The sequence below is a fragment of the Hetaerina americana genome, unplaced genomic scaffold (genome assembly GCF_022747635.1).
Source record: "Hetaerina americana unplaced genomic scaffold, ioHetAmer1.1.p SCAF_64, whole genome shotgun sequence".
NCBI classification, from domain to species: Eukaryota; Metazoa; Arthropoda; class Insecta; order Odonata; family Calopterygidae; genus Hetaerina; species Hetaerina americana.
Genome location: NW_027287250.1, coordinates 2,183,515 through 2,202,896, shown reverse-complemented (window position 1 = coordinate 2,202,896; position 19,382 = coordinate 2,183,515). Strand labels below are relative to the sequence as shown.

Here is a 19,382-nt window from a genome sequence, read left to right as displayed (position 1 = left end):
TACATCACAAGCACAGCCAAAAAAATATGCAAATTGAAAAAATCCAAACATTTATATACCTATGTACACAATAATTTAAAGAAGAGTCTCGCAGAAATAAATTAGTCTGGAAACATGCCTTTCAACTTGCATTCTATTTTGTACAGATCTGCTACATTTACAGTTATTTCATCTCATAAACCCTTGAGAAAAAGAAGAAACATATAGTTTCTATGCTTCATTTATTCTAATACATAGTAATTCTTTATTCAAATGCATAGTACTTCATGTATACGTAGAGTACATTGTATTATATACACATACGTATAAATATATGATAGGATAGGTAGATCCCTCGAATCCAAGAAATTCATCACCTGAATCACAATCAAATGAATTAAGTGCATTTATTATCTCTTCAGGTACATCACCGAGTCCACTCTCTGAAGTTAACTCTTCCTCATCTTCTAGCACTGGTGTTGAAACATTGCCAAAAGCTTCAAATTCATTTTTTACACAAGTCACTCTGACACCATGCTAACTTTCCAGGATCCACCGGCTTATTTCGTCATAAGACACCCTTTTTATCCTTCCCGATTCTGTGTAGTCTTTCATCATCCACCTTTCCCAACTAGAATGTAACTTTGATTTAAAAGATCTTTCAATGGATAAATCCTGGCAGCCTCGCAATTTCCTTTTCCTTTGGCAAAATTGATGACTTCTAGCTTAAACATCACTGAATACGATTTTCTTCTCCATGGGTAATTTTCTTGAAAAAATTTTAAATTATAGAAGCTTAAGACAATTCAGGTTTGAATCAATGACCAGGTAGGCAGCACTTTCATGGAACTTGGAAGGGTGTATAGGACAGATGGGCGCCAATACTAACAAAGTGAGGTAAAGCCAACAAAACGAGAAAATTCTATTTCATTCATTCTTTTTTTTATACTTGATATGCTGAAAGTTAATTTATTAAGCAAATGAAAGGGCACGTAAGCCTGTGTCTCATTTCGACTTAGGAATCATAGCAAAAGAGCAGTAAGGCGGCATATTGTGTTGGCTTGTAAATATTGTTTACTTTTTGATCCCTCTGTTAATTGGAATTGATTTCAATCACCTGGCTCTAATCTTCTGTATACTTGCGGTAGATATAGCCACTGGCAACTATGATCCCATGTATTCATTGGTTGTAAACACCTATTAGTATTAAATATAGACATATTTTTACACACAATACATATATACAGATGCACGGCATCTCTACAAGTTCAAGATAACTATGAAGCCCTGGGCACGCAGTATCTATACAAATTCATTGTAACCACAAAGTTCTGGTTGTGCGTAATGCATAAGGTGCGCCTGATCGATGGGAAAATATGGTAATACAATTAACATAATAGTTTCAGGTTTAACTTTGGGGAATTCCTTCATTATGAGGGTAAAAAGAATGTAGAAAGAAAAGTGGGGGAATGGGTGATGTGAGCGGGAAGAGCGGATTGGGTAATTAGTCAGCCGATTCAGTAGCGGGCTGGGAGGAGGGGTTACTACATTGTTGAAGAGGTTTGCTTGGTGTCAGGTTAGTTGGCCGAGGGGTGAGGGGAAATGAAATAACGGAGAACGTGAAGGGCAAAGAAAATCGTTGCTCAAAACATCTCCGTAATCCATGTGCTGAAGGATTTCTAATTGCTCCAGAGGATCGAGGCGGTGACCTTTCTTCTCAAAGTGCAGCATTTCAGGGATGAAATCGCTACTGTGGCCACAATCTCTCAGGTGTCTGGCGAAGAGTGACGTGGAGATGTTGTTTCCAAAGCATGCTCGGTGCTCCTTTACTCTCGTCTCAAATCTCCTTCCCGTCTCGCCTATGTATGCATCCGGTTGCAGTCTTTGCAGAGGAGTTTGCTCACCCCACTCTTGTGTATGGGTTCAACTTGGTCCTTCGTGTGGCATAACAGGTGGCTTAATTTGTTTTTATTATAGAAGGCTGGTCTCACCTTTCTTTTGGGAGGATTCTTTGTGAGAACACTCTTAAAGAACGAAGTATCATAAAACAAATTGCAGTGAACAATTGTTATAGAGAAGAGTTAATTGATAAACTTCACAGTAAGAAACTATCCCATTTAGCCAAGTTTGCCATGTATAGTTTTCCCACATCTACAGAAAATCAGCCACAGTGGCTGAGATTCCCTTTCCATGGCCACTTGTCATTAAAAGTGCAAAGAATCCTCCCACAAGAAAAGCATAAGGACAGAGGCAACCATCACCAATGCCGTGCCAATATGTGCAATCAATGAGTGAAAAACTTGTGAATAGTAAAAGTATTTATGCCAGAAACTGTTTTTGTATCACTTTGATGTATGTAATAATGATAGAATGTATATAGTTCAAGAAGCATCAAAAACCTAATTTAAATAGAAATGGCTTTCTTCAAAAAAGAAAAATGATTTTTAACATTGCTGTAATGGATTAAAAATTACATTAATTACATTATTTAAGGTTCTGCTAATGTTTTATCATATTCAACTCTTGTTGGCTCTGTCTGTTGCTTCTTTATAAAAGCATCCCAAGTGGACTGGCCTTTCTTTTTGCTCACCCTATGAAGTTTTTCTTTGAGCAACTTGAGCCTCTCAACACATTGATGCCTCACACTGCTGCTATGTGCAAAGTTAGGGTCATTTTCATAAACTTGATCAAGTGCAGAGTGGGTCGAGTCCATCAGGTAGAGCTTCTCTTGTTCCCAATTGTTCTGCAAGTTTCTCAGGTCCTCATGGCATCTGCACTTCCTTCTGCGTCTTGGTTCAAGGAAATTTTCATCAGGTCTTCATCGGACAACTCATTCCCACTTCTATAGTCAATATGGTGATGTTGGTTATATCATGCAAAATGACATTGATAAATGTCATGAATGCATGAACTGCTTCCAGTCGTACCCCACGTCTAACTCCATTCGAGCAATTGGTTTCACTGGACTCTCCGGCATGCCATACATTTTCAATGGCTGACATGATGGCACTAGTATTCCAAAATGAAAAATGTATTCTTTCCTATCACCACCAACTGAGTCAAAGAGTTGTTGAAATGTTTGCCCTAAATATGAAGCTTTGAACGTAACCATTGCTCATCAGCCCATGGGCTGAAGTGCTCGTGTTGCATTAGGGGCAAGTGAACTGTCCTTATAAGGAAGAGGTGCTATGATGTCAGTTAAACTCTGTGGGTGTCCTTCTGCAGTAGGAAGCTGCATTAAAGCTTAATTTTAATTTTTGGACCCATTTGACCAATGGTTTCCTGGGTCCACTTTTATTTTACTTCACAGTTAGCTGGGGATTCCTTTGAATCTTAGTTCCCCTTTTTACAAACAATAATGAGACATAAGGAAACAACATACATAACAAAACAGACAAAAATAATCAGACATAAGGAAAGTTTTTCTAAAATTTTAACATCTACAGGTGCTTATATATGTTGGGAGTTAAACTAATGATAAACAATTCAAGAAAAGAAAAAAAAATCACTCAATAGACGTATAGAATACATTGCTACATTTTACACAAAATTTTACACAAAATATTTCCCAGTTAGTTCGCTTGTTGTGGTTCACTATTTGCTGGTTTTCTTATTGCAAATTTTCCGAGCAGGTTATTGTTGTTCTGTAGGCAGAATGTAATCATTTCCCTAAAGCTCGTTAGCTTCTCTTCCATATTGTTCCATAAGAGTTGCCGCTCTGTCTCATAGAAAACACAATCCTCCACTCTGTGTTCTGCTGTGTCTTCTTTTCCACAGTTACACAGAGGGGTAAAACATTTCCCTATGAAGTTTAAGTAGGAGTTAAAGTTTCCATGTCCGGTTAACACTTGTGGTTCATTAAAGCTTTTGGTTCCCTCTTTTCCAGTATGGTAGGCCAGGACAATGGAGCAAAAATAAATGATTAGCTATCCCCAGAATATTTCTCAATCTACCCAGGCCTTTTTATTACTAGTCACTAGCCTTCATTGCTCATGGAGTGTGTGAACCAGCAGTGTTTTCGATTTAAAGCCACCAGATGCATTTCCTCCAAGGGACAGTGTGAGTTCATCTTTAAATTCTTTAGATCGAATGCATTTTTCTCTTCCCTAAAGTAGAAGGAGCGACGGGGCATTCTTTCTCAAAATAGTCCAGTCTCGTTGACATTACAAACAAGCTGAGGGAGGGGAGGAACCACTTTCATTAATTACTGGGATTGTGTCCGGGAATCTCACAGCTTCTTGTTTATTGGCACTTGCCAATTCAAGCACCAAAGGAAAACCGTAAATGCCTGCCAGCTGTAGTTAGTTCTGGAACCAGCCAAACTATCATTGGCCAATTTAGAGCATTGATCGCCTTAGTCTTTCTTAAAGACTCTAATAACATTAAAGTTTTGACGCGAGTGACTGCCTGTGTAAAAGACATTGCATTTGACTGTGCTGAGTTGATTGATGAAATCAATAGTTTTCCGTTTGTTTCCAGGAACATGAGCTTTCTTTACGGACATAGCTGTTTTAGTGAAACTTAAATTTTTATTTTTTCTTTATGTAAACAATCGTTAATAATGTGCTCATTATAGTTTTTAATGAAACTTGAAAATTATTAGAGGGTCATGGCTACAAATAAAAAAATAGCTGAGAACCAGTGTTTTTTAATTAATCAAGTAAGAAATGGGAAGGATATCAAAATTCACGTATCTGGTACAATTGGTGTGAAATGAGTAAGGGAAAGGTGCCAATGGAAGTTGTGCATTTTCTAGCAGAAGATCCTAAAAAAAGTGTATCTCTGTGATTTTCATCTCTTTTGAATCTGCTCCGCTGCCTTGCAAGGTTCAGCCACTCAATAAATACTGCCTTGCAAATTAATGGGTACTCCTTGTGGGTCTTATTTAACCATGAAGTATTCTTTTTGTATTTTGTGATATTGTGGCGGGTTGGCATTTTATGGGAGAGGGTTTTTAAGAGAAAAGACTTGTGGTTCATCTAATATCATGAGTTATTCTCATGTAAGTAGTTCTCATGAAAATGCTTTCTAAAGGAAGGGGACGGAGCCGAGTAAATCTATGTCTTTTATGAGGCAATGCAAAAATGTGTTCAACAGTTGTAATGTCTCAACAAAATTGAGTGTTTCATACCTTCGGAGCATTTAGATTTTTGATTAACCAACAGCCCTTAACCAAATGAATAAAAATATTTTTTCTCCCTTCCATCTCTGGCAGCTCTAACAAGACTACCCAAGGTGTTTGCAAGCTTTGTTGGTGACCAGTACCTGTCGATATTCGCCATTGCCCTCCCGTACACCAACCCTTTCAAGTACAACCATTACACTGTGTCTCTGGCCCACCATGTCATTGCTGTTTGGTTCCTAAAGTGTCGGCTGCCATTTCGTCGAGACTTTGTGAAGTTTATCACAACTGTAAGTAGGTCTGTTTATCAGAATGGTTGGCTGTTGACATTGCTTGTAGAACTCCCTGCGGAGTTTAAGTACATTTGACTTCATTCTTACATTTTTGTGCGATAAAAATTATTTGTATTGTCATTTAAATGCATATTGATGGCAAGCGTATTTTTTCAACAATAAGTTATCACAAATAGCTGTAGCATTGTATTTGTATTTCCATACTAAGCAAAATATACACATTATCAAGTGCTTCTCATTTTTTTCAGGGCCTCAAAGCTAATGTTCTTGTTCCTTTTGAAGAGGGGCAAATTATGAAAACAGAATTAGTCAATGAAGATTCTTCCAACAGAAAGAGAAGCTCAAGTCTAACAGAACAGGTCTGGTTCATTTTATCCATTTGGTGTGTTGTATTGTCCGTAGTGTAAGTCAAGAATGGCCTTGTCAGCTGTTAGAAAAAACAGATGGCCTGCTGCTATCCTTCACCTAAATGAGGATTTCCCTGCTTTTATATGTCAATGACTGATGATTGAATTTTATAAGTATATCTTAGGATGTGGTTCGATCAGAAAGTCCTTAGGAAAAAACCAGAAAAATTATTTGGTAGATTTTTTGTATTTTTCAACATAATCTCCTTTAAGCTCGATCCACTTTTCCCAGCATTTCTCCGACTTTTTAAAACCATCCAAAACAGTAGGGATTCAGAAGGTCCTCAAAAGAGGCAATTGTGTTGGGGACCAACTCGTCGTTCAACGTGAATCCTTTTCAGCTGAGCCATTTATTGGCCAAATGAATATGTTTTTTCTCGATTTCTTTGCTTAACCAGTGCACTGACCAGACATAGTAATCTCCATTTATTGTTTGTCTTTTGTGATCGCTCATTGATGTGAATGATTTTGTGGGCATCCTGATAAACCATGGCCATCCGCTGACCGTCTGCTGATCTCACCATCTTCGCCTTCTAGGTTGTCAGTAAAAACCCACTGTTCCTTTATCTCTGGAATGTAGTGGTGTATCCATGTTTTGTCCTCAGTTATGCATTGATGCGGTAACTCATCAGGATTGCAATGGAAAGTTGCCAAACCAGCCTCTGAATGAACCACGCAACTGCATTTATTCTCCACTGAGAGCAAATGTGGAACCTATTTTGTTAACATTTTTTCATACCCAATTTTTTGTGCCAAATTGAAAACACTGTACTTGTGATATTCCCGTTGCCTCAGTTATATTGTTAACTCTTGAGTCGTCCATCACTCAAAACCATGTTGTGGATTTTGTCAATCATTTCGAAGGAAGTCCTTTCTGAAGAGCATCTGAAACGACTTCAGTTGACTATGTAAATGAAAGCACATAATGGATACATATAGTTGAAACTTTGAGCGCAGTCTAGTGAGAGATGAAGCTTACCAAAAGCAAACCTTTCCGATACTACAAGTGCTGTCTCTTGGCTTTTCTAAGAAATTATTGAACTACCCATGCACATGGAAAGTTGAGGATAATTTGATGATTGTATCAGCCAGAAAATGACTTCTAATTTTAGATTAAAACATTTATGTACTTTGATTTTTCATGCATTCAATTTTTTTTTAAATCCTCATTGTGAAATTCATGTCCCTCTCTCTCAAAACCAAATTCCAACGACAGAGGAAGACATTTAAGTTAGTCTCCTCTCATAAAAGCTGGTGTTTCCCATTGCCTCTTCCTGATGACTTTGCTCTCCCCCACAGGGCAGTCGACGGAGGGAGAGGCCCCTGCCTGGTGCTACGCGGGAGGGAGGGCGCTCTGCAGACTTGAAGCCAGCAATCGATGAGGCCCTCATGAATTTCCACATGGAACTCACCGAAACTTGTATAGATCTGATGGCCAGATATACATTCTCCAGTTGCTCTACTTTGCCCAAGAGGTAATCCCTTGCATGATTTCGTGAAGGGCATGCATGTATGAAATTTCTTTCAATATGTAAGCACACTAACTCTCTCTCAATCAATCACTGATTACAATCAGTCCATGATGATGACTGCCATTTTGTTTATTGCGACTGTGCCACAGTTTTCAAAATGGTGCTCTTAGCCTAACCATCAAACTTGAGGAATTAGGAATCAAAATTGAGGAATAGCTCACCAATTGTGTTGCCATCTGATTATAGCCTTCAAATCCATTGAAAGAGCAAATACTGGGGAAAGGGTGAAATTTCATGTTGAATACTTTGCTATTGTTGCCTGCATTGCATAGTAAGTAATAAATGCTGTCTTGGTTGAATTTGGTGAATAGAATGCAAGTATCCTGTGGATCTTTGGGAACAGTTATTAGACTAATTTGCCTAACCTTCACTTTCCTAAACAATTTGAAAACATACTCTGTACTATTAAACTAAAAATATCTTTCCAGCCTTAATGGTGGAAGATCTGTTTTGACTCAGTATAGCTACAAAATTGGAAGCCTTTCTCTTTTATTTATAAAATTTTTTAAAATTCTATTTAATCATCAAATTATTTTTACAATTGCTTAGGTATATTTTACGTTTTGTTTGAAATGAAGTATTATTTTCAAATATACAATATTGACTGATGAATTTATGTGCATGTATGCGAGTAATATTGCACTGAAGTCAGTTTATATGTGTTCATCCTCATGTGTGGAGGCCACGTGTTTTTGTGTCCAAACAGGCACTCCGCTGTGGACTTCCTTCTAGCTGATGGCCAGTCCATGACTTGGATCCTTGGCAACAAGGTGATCACAGTGACGACTAGTGGATATAGCCAAAAGCCCCTCAAGAATGGGCTCTGTGAGAAGTGCTGGATGTTGTTCAAGGCTGAAAAAGGTGAGGTCCATTAGTGTCGCTTGATTCATTCACCCACAATTTATTGCAAATGTAATTTTGGAACAGCTTCGGTCTTCAAATGGAAGTGCATCAATAAATGTCTTCAGAACTTGTCTAAACTTAAGTAGCATGAAAACTACAGTAATTTTGATCCATTTACTTTTTTGACAGAAATAACGGAAATGAATATGGTATAGATGTGAAATTTCAATCTTAAATAATAATAAAGAGTTTAAGTTAAAAACATTAGCATTTTATGGTAAAAGCCATTTACGTTGAGTACCAATTATTCTATGTACACCTGCTGTGAAAGTCAAATTCATGATTTAGTCCCATTTCTAATAAATAGATCATGTTCTTCAAAATAATTCACAAAGACATTGTGCCTTTAAACTTTGACAACTTCAGATTTTGTGAAAATAAAAATTGACCATAAGGTAATGCATGCCAGTCAACTCATTTGTAAATCTGTGCTAATAAAGTGTGAATTTATGTGCCTATTATGTGTCATCGATGACTTTAGATGAAGAGATAATGCGTAATTTAAAATTCATTGTTGCCACCTTCCATAGTTATGCATTACTGAAAGACAAATGCAATCATCAGTGATAAAAAAATATAGATTCATTCACTCATAGCACTTTCTGTGCAGTTGTGATTGTTCAAATTAGTCCATAGTGCTTTATTGATGGAGGCACTTCATTATCTGTTATGATTAGACTCAGTTTTTATTCACGAGTAATTGGAAACTCGTAGAGTTAAACTTTCAATTCGAAGCTTTTACATTAGAGTGTACTTATTGGTGAATTCAGACATGATGCAAGCATAAGTATGCCATGTGATGGAAATGATGTTTTAAATTGAAGTTCATTCCGTCCTAATCCCATGTTTATGAATTATTCTTCATAGAAACAAGTCCAACAGACACTATTGCAGACTTGGACCTCACTCCATCAAGGCGGAGACATAAGTCGGCAATCCAACGGAGTGTTAGCAGTGATGTAAGTGCACCTAATTGCCAAATCTTCCTATGAGAGTGGTGACTTGATCTTTTTAAACTTCCTTTTTGTTCATCTCAGAGTTCAATTAGGTCAGATCTGGTTTGGCTCTACTCTTGAGTTCTTCAAGACTGTGCGTGCCACTACCAGACAATTGGTGAAACTAATGTGATAAAGTAAAGGCAACAACTCTGAATTGTATGCATGTGTTCTGTCGTAGATGGTTTGATCATGCCAGATTTGAAAAATGTTGGGGTTGCTTGGAATCCCGATGGATGCATTCATTATTTGAACTAAATATAGAGTTATCAAGCGGCAGACCTGAGCAGTCATTCATTACGCATTAATGTGTTACGTTATATCTGTGATTTTTTAGTAACTTGTAAATTCATTTGTGAATTTATTTTGCTCTAGATTTGTTTAAACTTAATTTTTATCTTAATTGGGATCAATTTTCAACTTTTGGAGTAGTCAATCCCAATATCTTATTCTTGCCCTAGAATCAAAGACTGGGACATGTAGAGAATGGAACCAGAACACCATTAATACATATACAGTCAAATCTCGTTACTATGCCACCTCGCTACTATGCCACTCTCGCTATTATGCCACTTTTGCTCGGTCCCGACGAAATTCAATGCAAAATAAATTTACTATGCCACCCCTTACTCTCGCTACTATGCCACTGTTGTGTGACTGTTACAAGGCACGAGTCGTGAAAAAGTCTGCATTTCTGCACGGTGCTCGATTATTACGCTCGCGTCCCAAGGGCAAAGCGACGAACTACAGTCCAGCTGTGCACGAAATAACTCAATACGTACGTGCACAACAGTGACATCAATTTTTTAAAAATTCAGCCCATAATATCAGCTCAGAAACGCAAGCGAACAGACTTTCCCCTGAAGGAGATCAGCGATGCCGTGAAGAAGGAGCCGAATCAGTCCAAGTTGGCCCGGGATATTAGCAAGAAATGGGGCGTCGAAGTGAAGAGGGCCACCGTGAAGGGCACTCTCAGCAAGGAGGGTACAATCCAGGTTGCAATCAAAGCTGGAGTTCCATCGAAGCACATGAAGTTGACGCAGACTCAGTACCTGAAGCTTGACGAGGGAGTGCTCATGTGGCTGAAGCAAACAAGAGGACAGAATCTGCCTGTCAGCGGCAACCTGATCAACGAGAAGGCGATGAAACTGGCCGAGCTGATGCACATCCTGGACTTGATGGCGAGCGACGGTTGGTTGGATGATTTCAAGAAGCGTCGCGGCATCACGTTCAAGACAGTGCAGGGTGAAGCTGGAGCGGTGGATTCGCAATCCCTTCCTGAGTGGCAACAACGGCCCTTACTCAGGCAGGTCTCCGCAGACAAAGTCTTCAACCTGGACGAGGCAAACTCGAAGGCGTGGATGATGGCAGAGCTTTTCCAGGAGATATTGCGTGCTTGGGACGGACGACTCGGCCAGCAGGAACTGCTGCAGGAGTGCTGGTCTGTCTCAATAACTTCTCTGGCCACCCTCCCGAGCTCCAGCTGAGGAACGTCCAACTGGTCTTCTTCCCACCTAACACGACAGCCAATTTGTAACCTATGGATCAAGGAATCATAAAGAACTTCAATTGCCACTACAAGAACCTCCTGCTATGCCGCCAGCTTGAGGCCATGGGTGAGGGAAAGGAGTTCAAGTTCACGTTGCTCGACGCCTTACTAGTCTCCCAGCATGCTTGGGAATGGGTTGGCCAGTCGACGATCTGGAATTGTTATGCGAAGACCAAGTTCTTTGAAGAGATCCAAACTGAGGCACGGGATGCAGAGCTGCTCAAGATCTGGGAAGCTCTGCCTACCGAGGAAAAGATACATGAGAAGGGGGAGATCGAGCTGTCTGACTTTCTCGAAGCCGACAAGCACCTCGCGACTGGCGAGTCTTACACTTTGGAGGTGATAGGGGAGGAGAAGCTGTGCAGTGTGGAGCTGGTGGGAAGCAAAGATGACGAGATAACTGTCGAGGAAGCCCAGCACACTTGGAGCACCGTCCGGAAGTTCATGCAAGAGAGAAGCGGGAAGCCCGGTGTGATGCAAGCGTGCGATTGGCTAGACAATGAGATGCACGAGATCTGCCGAAAGAAGATTTTCCGGTCGACAGTTCTTAAGAGCTTTGGATTGATGGTTAACTTGAGAAAATAAAGCCGTTTTAACATACCCTTGTTACTATGCCACTCTGGCTACTATGCCACTCTTTCTCGGTCCCTGCAGGTGGCATAGTAACGAGATTTGACTGTATTACATTTAACTTAGGAGAGTTAACATTTACAGTTAACCTCCCCAATTATATTTCGATGTATTGAATCATCATCAGGTCACCTGATGATGAAGTAATACATCGAAACCCGGTCATAAAATAAAAAAATTGTATCAAGTGGAAAAGTGCTTCGATCAGTTATTCATTATGTTCGACTTCCACCACATCACGCCTGAAGCTACTCAATTTGCTCCCCAATTATAGTTTGTTGTTATTTCAGGAAGCAATATTGTTGCTTATACTGTTGTTCATGACTGTTTTCCATGAATAAGGGGAGAGTATATTAATCAGTTTACTTGTTAAGAAGCATACTATTTGCCCAGATGTAGGATATTTTTTATGGAATCAGTAAATTTCCACTCTATCATGTTTTGATTAGGGGCACTTGTAATGTCAAAATTCATCTAAGATGTGAATCATGTTTTGGAATTTTGTGTGTTGATATTTTTTTAATTATGTACATCATCTGTTGTGATCCAAAAAGTCATAAATGTCACCATTTGTGCAAGTAGATATCCCTCGAGCGCATTGTTAAATGCTAGAAGCAACTTAGTTTTTGCAAATTTGAAGGAAACATTATTTTGCAATATTTGTGAATTTTAAGTTAGGCGCTCTATATATTACCATTTTGAAACTGTGATTGTGTGACTCTGACTCACCTTAGCATTATAATTGCAGTGACTCAACATATATCCATTTCAATATGTGTATGATTATTACTGTACAATTGTTTTAAGGTTCTGTGAATTGTTATGAACTGTCGTATGCTTGATCAGACACTAACAGATTTAAATTATCAACTCTGTTATAATGTGTGTAATGTGGGGTATTATAATTACATTAATTCCGATATTTTTTGGAAATTTTGACCATTTATCATAGTCTCTTAGTAAGACTTTCACTCATCGGTGAGATTGATTTGAAATTATTTATTCGCGTTGCTAGCACTAGAGTTCATCACCTCACGCTGGCATGACTTGTTTCAGCTGTAGAAAAGTAATTTATGAAAATTAGAATTATCAGTTTGAGTGATGTTTGTTCATTGACCTCTGGTTTCTGTCATTCAGGTCGCACCTATTGGACCTCGGACCAAGGATGACCTTCACATGCACCACAAACTCTACCGTCAGTCCAGTGGGGAAGTTGCGCTGAGTGCGATGGCATCGCATGCGGCCCTCATGGGGTCCTCAAATCGTGGGGGCAGCCTCTTGTCACCACAGGAGGAAATGAAGAAGGGAGGGCCAATGGGCAATGGCCCTGGGGCCAAGCCACAGCCTTTACTGGCCTCCGAAATAAACGAACCGGAGCCCTCCAAGTTGGATCACATGTTGTTTGGTAAGGATTACCTTTTCACTGCCCTGACCTGAAATTTCTCCAAATCAAAGAGTTGAGAGATAGGGAGTTATAAATTTGCCATCTCCATTAAAAACTCTTGAAGAATACCCTCTTTCATTTATCTTCATCAGTTATAGTGATAATTTATTGGCCAAATAGGTTTTTTGACATTTGCCCTGACATGAGGCTAGTCAAAAGGATGAGCACGTATGCATGTAAATACGATCACAGTCATAGTAACATGGCTGATGAACAGAGGATAATATGTATAAATTACAATCCACCAATTCATGTTATCATTGATCATATGTACACGTGAAAGCAAGGTAATAATTACAAAGCACCTGTTCGCCTTGGAAACCTGGGAAAGTATGAGTAGTCCTGTCTACTACCCTTGCTGAATGCACTACTGTACTCCTAAGCCGTAAGCAATATTAGGCAAAATATCCGTGAACCCCTCACTACATGTTGCTAAAACTCACACTTAAGCTCTGCATATTTTCCATCCCTCCACCCAAAATGCCCCTTGTTTACCTCCCTCCCCTCTATTGCTATCTTCACCATTCCATTGCCTATCAGTGCATCCTTTCTTCCTCAAATCCCTCTCCATAGATTTCTCCCTTCCCCTACTGTGCCAGAACTTCATCGATGGTTTCCCTCTCTGTCCATTTTACCTCCTCCATTCCTCTCTACACCCACCTCTCAAAGGCCTCCTATCCACCCTCATCTCTTTGACTCAATGATTAAGTTTCTCAGCCGTACAAAACTGCAAACCTTATTTAAGTTTTCTCTAGTCTTTTCTATGCATCTTTAATTTAGATGCCTGTCAACAACTCCTATTTCTTTGTAAATGCTTTTGTTTTTAATAACGTTATTATTAATTTAACATCCTTACTATTTTGCCAAATTTCTTCTGAAACAAAAACTTAGTACACTAGAGGATGTGTAGCTATTGGCTGTTGAACAAGTTGTCACAAGGAAGAAAATCCAATAGCCAATAAAAATAATGAAGAAGAACTCCAGTACTGGTATTTCGGTCACCAGGTGACCATCTACGGGGAGCGAATTGAATGGGAACTTGAACTTGGAAGAAGACTATGCACCAGGCACTGTCCAAAGTCAAGTGGGTGTTCAGGTCGGGGGGTGAGGTATATATACCTGGAGGGGCAAGGGGGGAGGGGTTAAGTGATGGTCGGTAGGTGGGGGGGAGTTTGTTGAGGTCACGTGGTAAGGAGTGGGGGAAGAGTGGTGGCTATTAGGAGGGGGCTGCCTATTTTTGAATTGACTAACGAAGTTAAAAAGTGAACTGCTGATGATGCCTGGTTCATTGTTCATAAGTTTATTCTTGTTTAAGTGAATGTGTAAACTCTCGCATGCATCGAGTTTACTGTGTTGTATCGGTTTTAATAATGTTAAGTCGTTTGGAGTAATGGAGTGTTCAGTTTCAAAAATGTGTTTGGCGACCGCTGATCTTTCGAAACGTCCGTTCTTAAAGTGTGCTATGTGTTCCTTAAATCTGATTTTGGGAATGCGTTTCGTCTGTCCAATGTAGGAGAGTTGGCAGTGTGAGCAAGTTATTTCGTAAATACCTGATTTGTCTAAATGTGGTGTTAGGTCTTTTGGGTTCCCTAAACACGTAAGAAGAGTATTACGGTTAGAGTAAGTGACCTTGGTGCCAATTTGTTTAAATACCTTATCAAGGCCTCGGGTTAATGAGGGGTTGAAAGGTAATGCGATAAATTTGTTATTGTTGTCTTCCCATTGTGGTAGGAGTGTTGTATGTTTATTAGCAAGTTTTCTTTTTTGTTTCTAACTAATTTGTCTATAATTTGGGGTGTGTATCCGTTGTTAATGGCTATGGCCTGAACACCCTCTTGACTTTGGACAGTGCCTGGTGCATAGTCTTTTTCCAAGTTCAAGTTCCCATTCGATTCGCTCCCCGTAGATGGTCACCTGGTGACCGAAATACCGGTACTGGAGTTCCTCTTCATTATTTTTATTGGCTGCAGGATTTTCTTCCTTGTGACAAAAATTAAGTAGGTGAACTTTTGTAGCTGTTGTACTTATACCCTCCAACTTTCATGTGACCTTAGTCTTCCTATTTCTTGAGAATCTCACTACAGTCATTTTCCCACTTGAAGCCCTCTTCTCTTGTCAGCAACTTGGCTGTGCCATTTCATGCTCTGACAAAACTGCAAGCTACGGGTGGAAATCTCCAGTATCACCAACACCAATAAAAACTGAAGTGGTGCTCTCGGCTGGGAAAGTTAGGGTCGTATCATTTTTATGTATTTAGGAAATAGTGTGACAACATATCATGGCGGCATACAGCCATGATAATGCACCAGCACTGATTACAAATGTGTTTGCTGGATATCTTGGAAAAATCAGTGTTCCTGATCCTTCTCATAGTCCAGACCTGCCCCCTTTGCCTTTCTCCTGTCCCCCAAGGAGATGAAACACCTCCGAGGAAAGTATTATTGATCATCATCATGCCTCATAAATTGTTACAAATTAAAATGCTGGACATTGCATCTGCCACTTTTGATTGATTGCTTCATCAGAGATCAGCGGCTGAATAAGCTGCTCAGTACTGCCTGGATAAGCATCATGATGGACGTTATCTCTAATTAAGGCAGAAGCCAATTATACCTGTGAGAGAGAAAATTCAAATTTAAAATGCCATGGCACCCAGCTAACTTCGAATCGGAGGGAATGCACGTATTGAATGCAAGTACTAACTGAATTGATGATATAGAGAATAATATTCATAATATTTTGTGTAAAGGAGATGAAGCAGGACTGTTTTACAGCCTCCTTTCACTGAATCAAATGCAGCCCAAACGTGGTGAGCATGGAGGATTTTTGTGAATTTCAGGAAATTAAATCCTGTCATCTACCTTCGAGTTTAGACCTACCTTCCAACATAAAATAGATGTTGGAAATGATGTATTCCATGTTTTAATTTGATGTTTGTGTCTTTAATTGTTTGCCATTTCAGGTCAGCACACGGTGAATAAATACATAGTTTTGGCACGAGATAGTAGCATTAACAAAATTATCAAACAGACTATGCAAACTGAGCAATTGAAGCATTGCAAGCCTACCTTTCTAGTTGGCTCAACTGGATATATTAGCTCTTCAGTCTCTTTTCCTTTAGTAAAAGTTTTTGTGTAATATTAATAAGTGTTTATTATTGTAATGTTAGTAAAACCAGGTAGTTTCACTAGAAAAATAGCCTCAATTCATTTTTGTTTGAACCTAGATTCTCTATACCTTTTCCATCATCTCATCAGGAGTTTAAATTTAGGGTTTGATTATTGCAAATGACTTAGATTGCATTTCTATCTTATAATTCTTACGGCTTATGAACCACAATATATAATTTACATCAATATGCGTTACTGTTTATTCTGCTGTTTAAAATTCCTTTACCTGCTAATAATTTAGCAATTTTTCATTTTAAGGATCTGAAAAATCTGAAAATCAAGACAAACAGCTCTGCGCTTGTTGGTGCCAAGGATGGGCTGAAATACACATAAAAAGACCAACAGGTATGAGTGGTGCTTCTTAGCTTCTATCTCTCTTTGCAGTTTTCAAAGATTGGAGAAGTGATGGAAGTATTTGATAAAGGTGATCTCTCTGTCCATGCCCACTAACATCTCTTCATTTCACATCCTAGCTTCAATGAAACATCTTCATCATCGGGTTGGTGATGATGTTTTTCCTGAAACCAGGTTGTTAAATTTAAAGATGCTGGTGTATATGAATGCAAAGATATTTATACAATTTTTATACGTAATTTCCACCAAGTGATGGTCAAGATAGTCAATCTAGGTGATGGAAATGTATAATGTTGCATGAAAATCCATAGAGTCTGGAAAATCTTTTGAAATGCATAGTAGCCGATGATTTTGACTGAAAAATCAACCAGAAATGCATCTGCAAGTCATGGAGAAAGTTCAAAGATCAATTTGATGATAAATCAATTTCATGTTTGGTAATAATTTAAAAAAATTCTCCCAAGCCACATAGATAAAACATGATCAATAAAACTGTGAGCAGTATATGCAATGATGAGACAAGGAGTGGCTTTGTTGGCCCTTCCCTCCTTTCATTTCACTATTCCATTTAGTGCAGTTTCCTACCCTTCAATTTGCATGAAATCAAATATTAATTGCCCATCAATACACATTATGAAGTGTGAATACAAAAAGTACTTAAGTACTACATTGGAACCTCATACAAGGAGCATAAGTCGTTCCGTGATCTTTCTCATAAAGCAAAACACTCGTTCAGTGAAGCAAATTTTTGCATATAAATTAATGTAAAATATGACAATGCATGCAATGCAATGCAATGCATGCAATGCAATATGACATTCATTCCAAGATAAATTTTGAACAAGGTTTATTCGAAGCAAATTATGCATAAATTACTTAGGATCATGGATCACGTTCACCTTCCATTCTATCGCAGACTGAAGTAACCAGGAATGTGAGCTCGATTCATAAAAGCACAAAATAATCAAAGTAGTTCATTATATATGCTATGTACATAATTTCTTTTTACTTGAAAGATTTCTAGAGGCATTAGTTTTTGCTAACATTCAAAATTTTGTTAAAATGCAATTCAGAATTATATTAAAATAAATTCCTGGCATACGTAGCCCCTGCCCCATTGTACCATGCACACAGGGCAATGCCTCATATGCATGGTACGATGCCACAGTTTCCCATGATCTCCACATCACATTCAGTCTGCTGTTTTGGACTTAACCCTCCATCAATTGCTAGAGGAGTTCCTGAATGGTAAACAAGCAGAGTTTAGTTTTCAGATCATTGCGTAAATTGGCACAAAATATCAGCGTGAGACAGCCTTTCATTGGTTTGTGGCCGGGCAGTGCAGTGGCTCTTCCTTCTGTTACGTGTGCAAATGTTGGCTCGCTTCAGCATCATCTTCCAGGGGAGACCCATCTCGTCATAATTATAAACACGTTGTGGCCGCTAACCCTCTGAATCTACGAGCTTCCTGAAGTCACCGATTAAGTTCCCTACTACCTTGGACTCGGAGCTTGCTGCTTCACCATGTCTCATAATTCCATGGATGCCGGTTCTTCTCTTAAACTTCTCGGGCCACGCACAGATTCCCCCTTGATCGCACTATTTTTGGCTGTTGATGATCCAGGCATTTTACGAGGGTCATCCGGAAAGTAGTACCCGTTCGTGAAATAAAGACACAAAAGTAAATATTAACAAACATAAAAAATTTTATTTGAAAGAGGATACTTTAAACTACTTCTCAACATAATCTCCAAGCAAATTAAGGCATTTGTCATAACGTGTGACAAGTTTCTGTATTCCTGCTGCATAGTCCTTCGCCGCCAGCTCATTGAGATACGCGAGGGACCCATCTTGCACAAATTTTTGCATAATGCAGATGGTGTTTAACAATTTCATGAACAATTGTTCGAGAAACATTGGGAAAATGCTCACAGATGTCATCAATTGTGACGCGCCGATCGTTCCTCACGAATTCGTCAACTGAGCTCACCAGTTGGTCTGTAATGACAGACGGTCTCCCCGAACGCTCATCGTCGTGTGTGTTCCCCCTCCCCATGTTGAAGTTGCGACACCACCGCCGAACAGACGACTCGTCCATTACATTGTCTCCATACACCTCCTTTAATTGGCGATGAATATCACATGGGCGAACGTTTCTTGCATTGAGGAATTTAATCACTGCCCTCACTTCACAACTGGCGGCGTTCTCAATTTTTTTAAACATTGTAAACAATCACAGAAACAACACAGGCAATGCTAGCGTCACGCAACTTGGCTCAGAGAAGGCAGACAAGCCACTGAAGCTATCTGACCTCGTCCAGCGGCTACTCGCGTCGTCAGCACTTCATGCGGCACGAACGGGTACTACTTTCCGGATGACCCTCGTATTAACTAGGTTGACTGAAATCACTTTTGTCTTCCAATAAATGATATCCTTGTAAATAGTTTCATATTGCAATTGCTTTTTGTTTGTCCATATGAGAGGCAACCGTTCAGCATTGCTGAGAATGCGATATGTAGTCATTGCAGAGATGTACTTGCCATTCCTTTGAATCACCTATCTCCTTAATTTTGTCCTTAATCTTGAGGACAGTGCTCATTGCTGATGTAGACCTAATGTATCTGTGTCAGCCATGCTCACACCTCATTCCATCTTTTGAACAATTTTAATTTTCATTTCTACAGTTATTTTCGTTCCCTCAAGGCTTTCTCCTTACGAATTTCTCTCTGAACACAAATTCTGAAAAATGTGTAATCATTAGTGACACTAAGATGCTAGCGGACCGAGTGCTAAACACACTGAAGCAGCAGGAGAGCAATCATTCTGGGTATCCCCCTCTCCTCTTCACTCTTCATGCAAAAAGTCACTCTTTAAGAGAGTCATTTCTGAGACCTATATTATTTATCATTAAGCAAATTATTCGCTATGCAAGGTGCTCTTTAAGCAAGGTTCCACATTATTTGATAGCCACTACTCTTCATAAATTGATAAGTTTTAAGGATA

General features: G+C 39.2%; 1 protein-coding gene across 1 annotated transcript in view; it reads left to right on the top strand.

Annotated features, from left to right (window-relative positions):
* LOC139695787 (tuberin-like) overlaps positions 1–19,382 on the top strand; it is a 64,752-nt gene that overhangs the window by 26,662 nt on the left and 18,708 nt on the right. Inside the window, exons 16-22 of the mRNA XM_071594573.1 lie at positions 5,195–5,391; positions 5,643–5,753; positions 7,101–7,276; positions 8,040–8,194; positions 9,104–9,195; positions 12,548–12,815; positions 16,283–16,369. Of these exons, the coding sequence (XP_071450674.1) occupies positions 5,195–5,391; positions 5,643–5,753; positions 7,101–7,276; positions 8,040–8,194; positions 9,104–9,195; positions 12,548–12,815; positions 16,283–16,369 (1,086 nt within the window). The remainder of the gene's footprint in view (positions 1–5,194; positions 5,392–5,642; positions 5,754–7,100; positions 7,277–8,039; positions 8,195–9,103; positions 9,196–12,547; positions 12,816–16,282; positions 16,370–19,382) is intronic.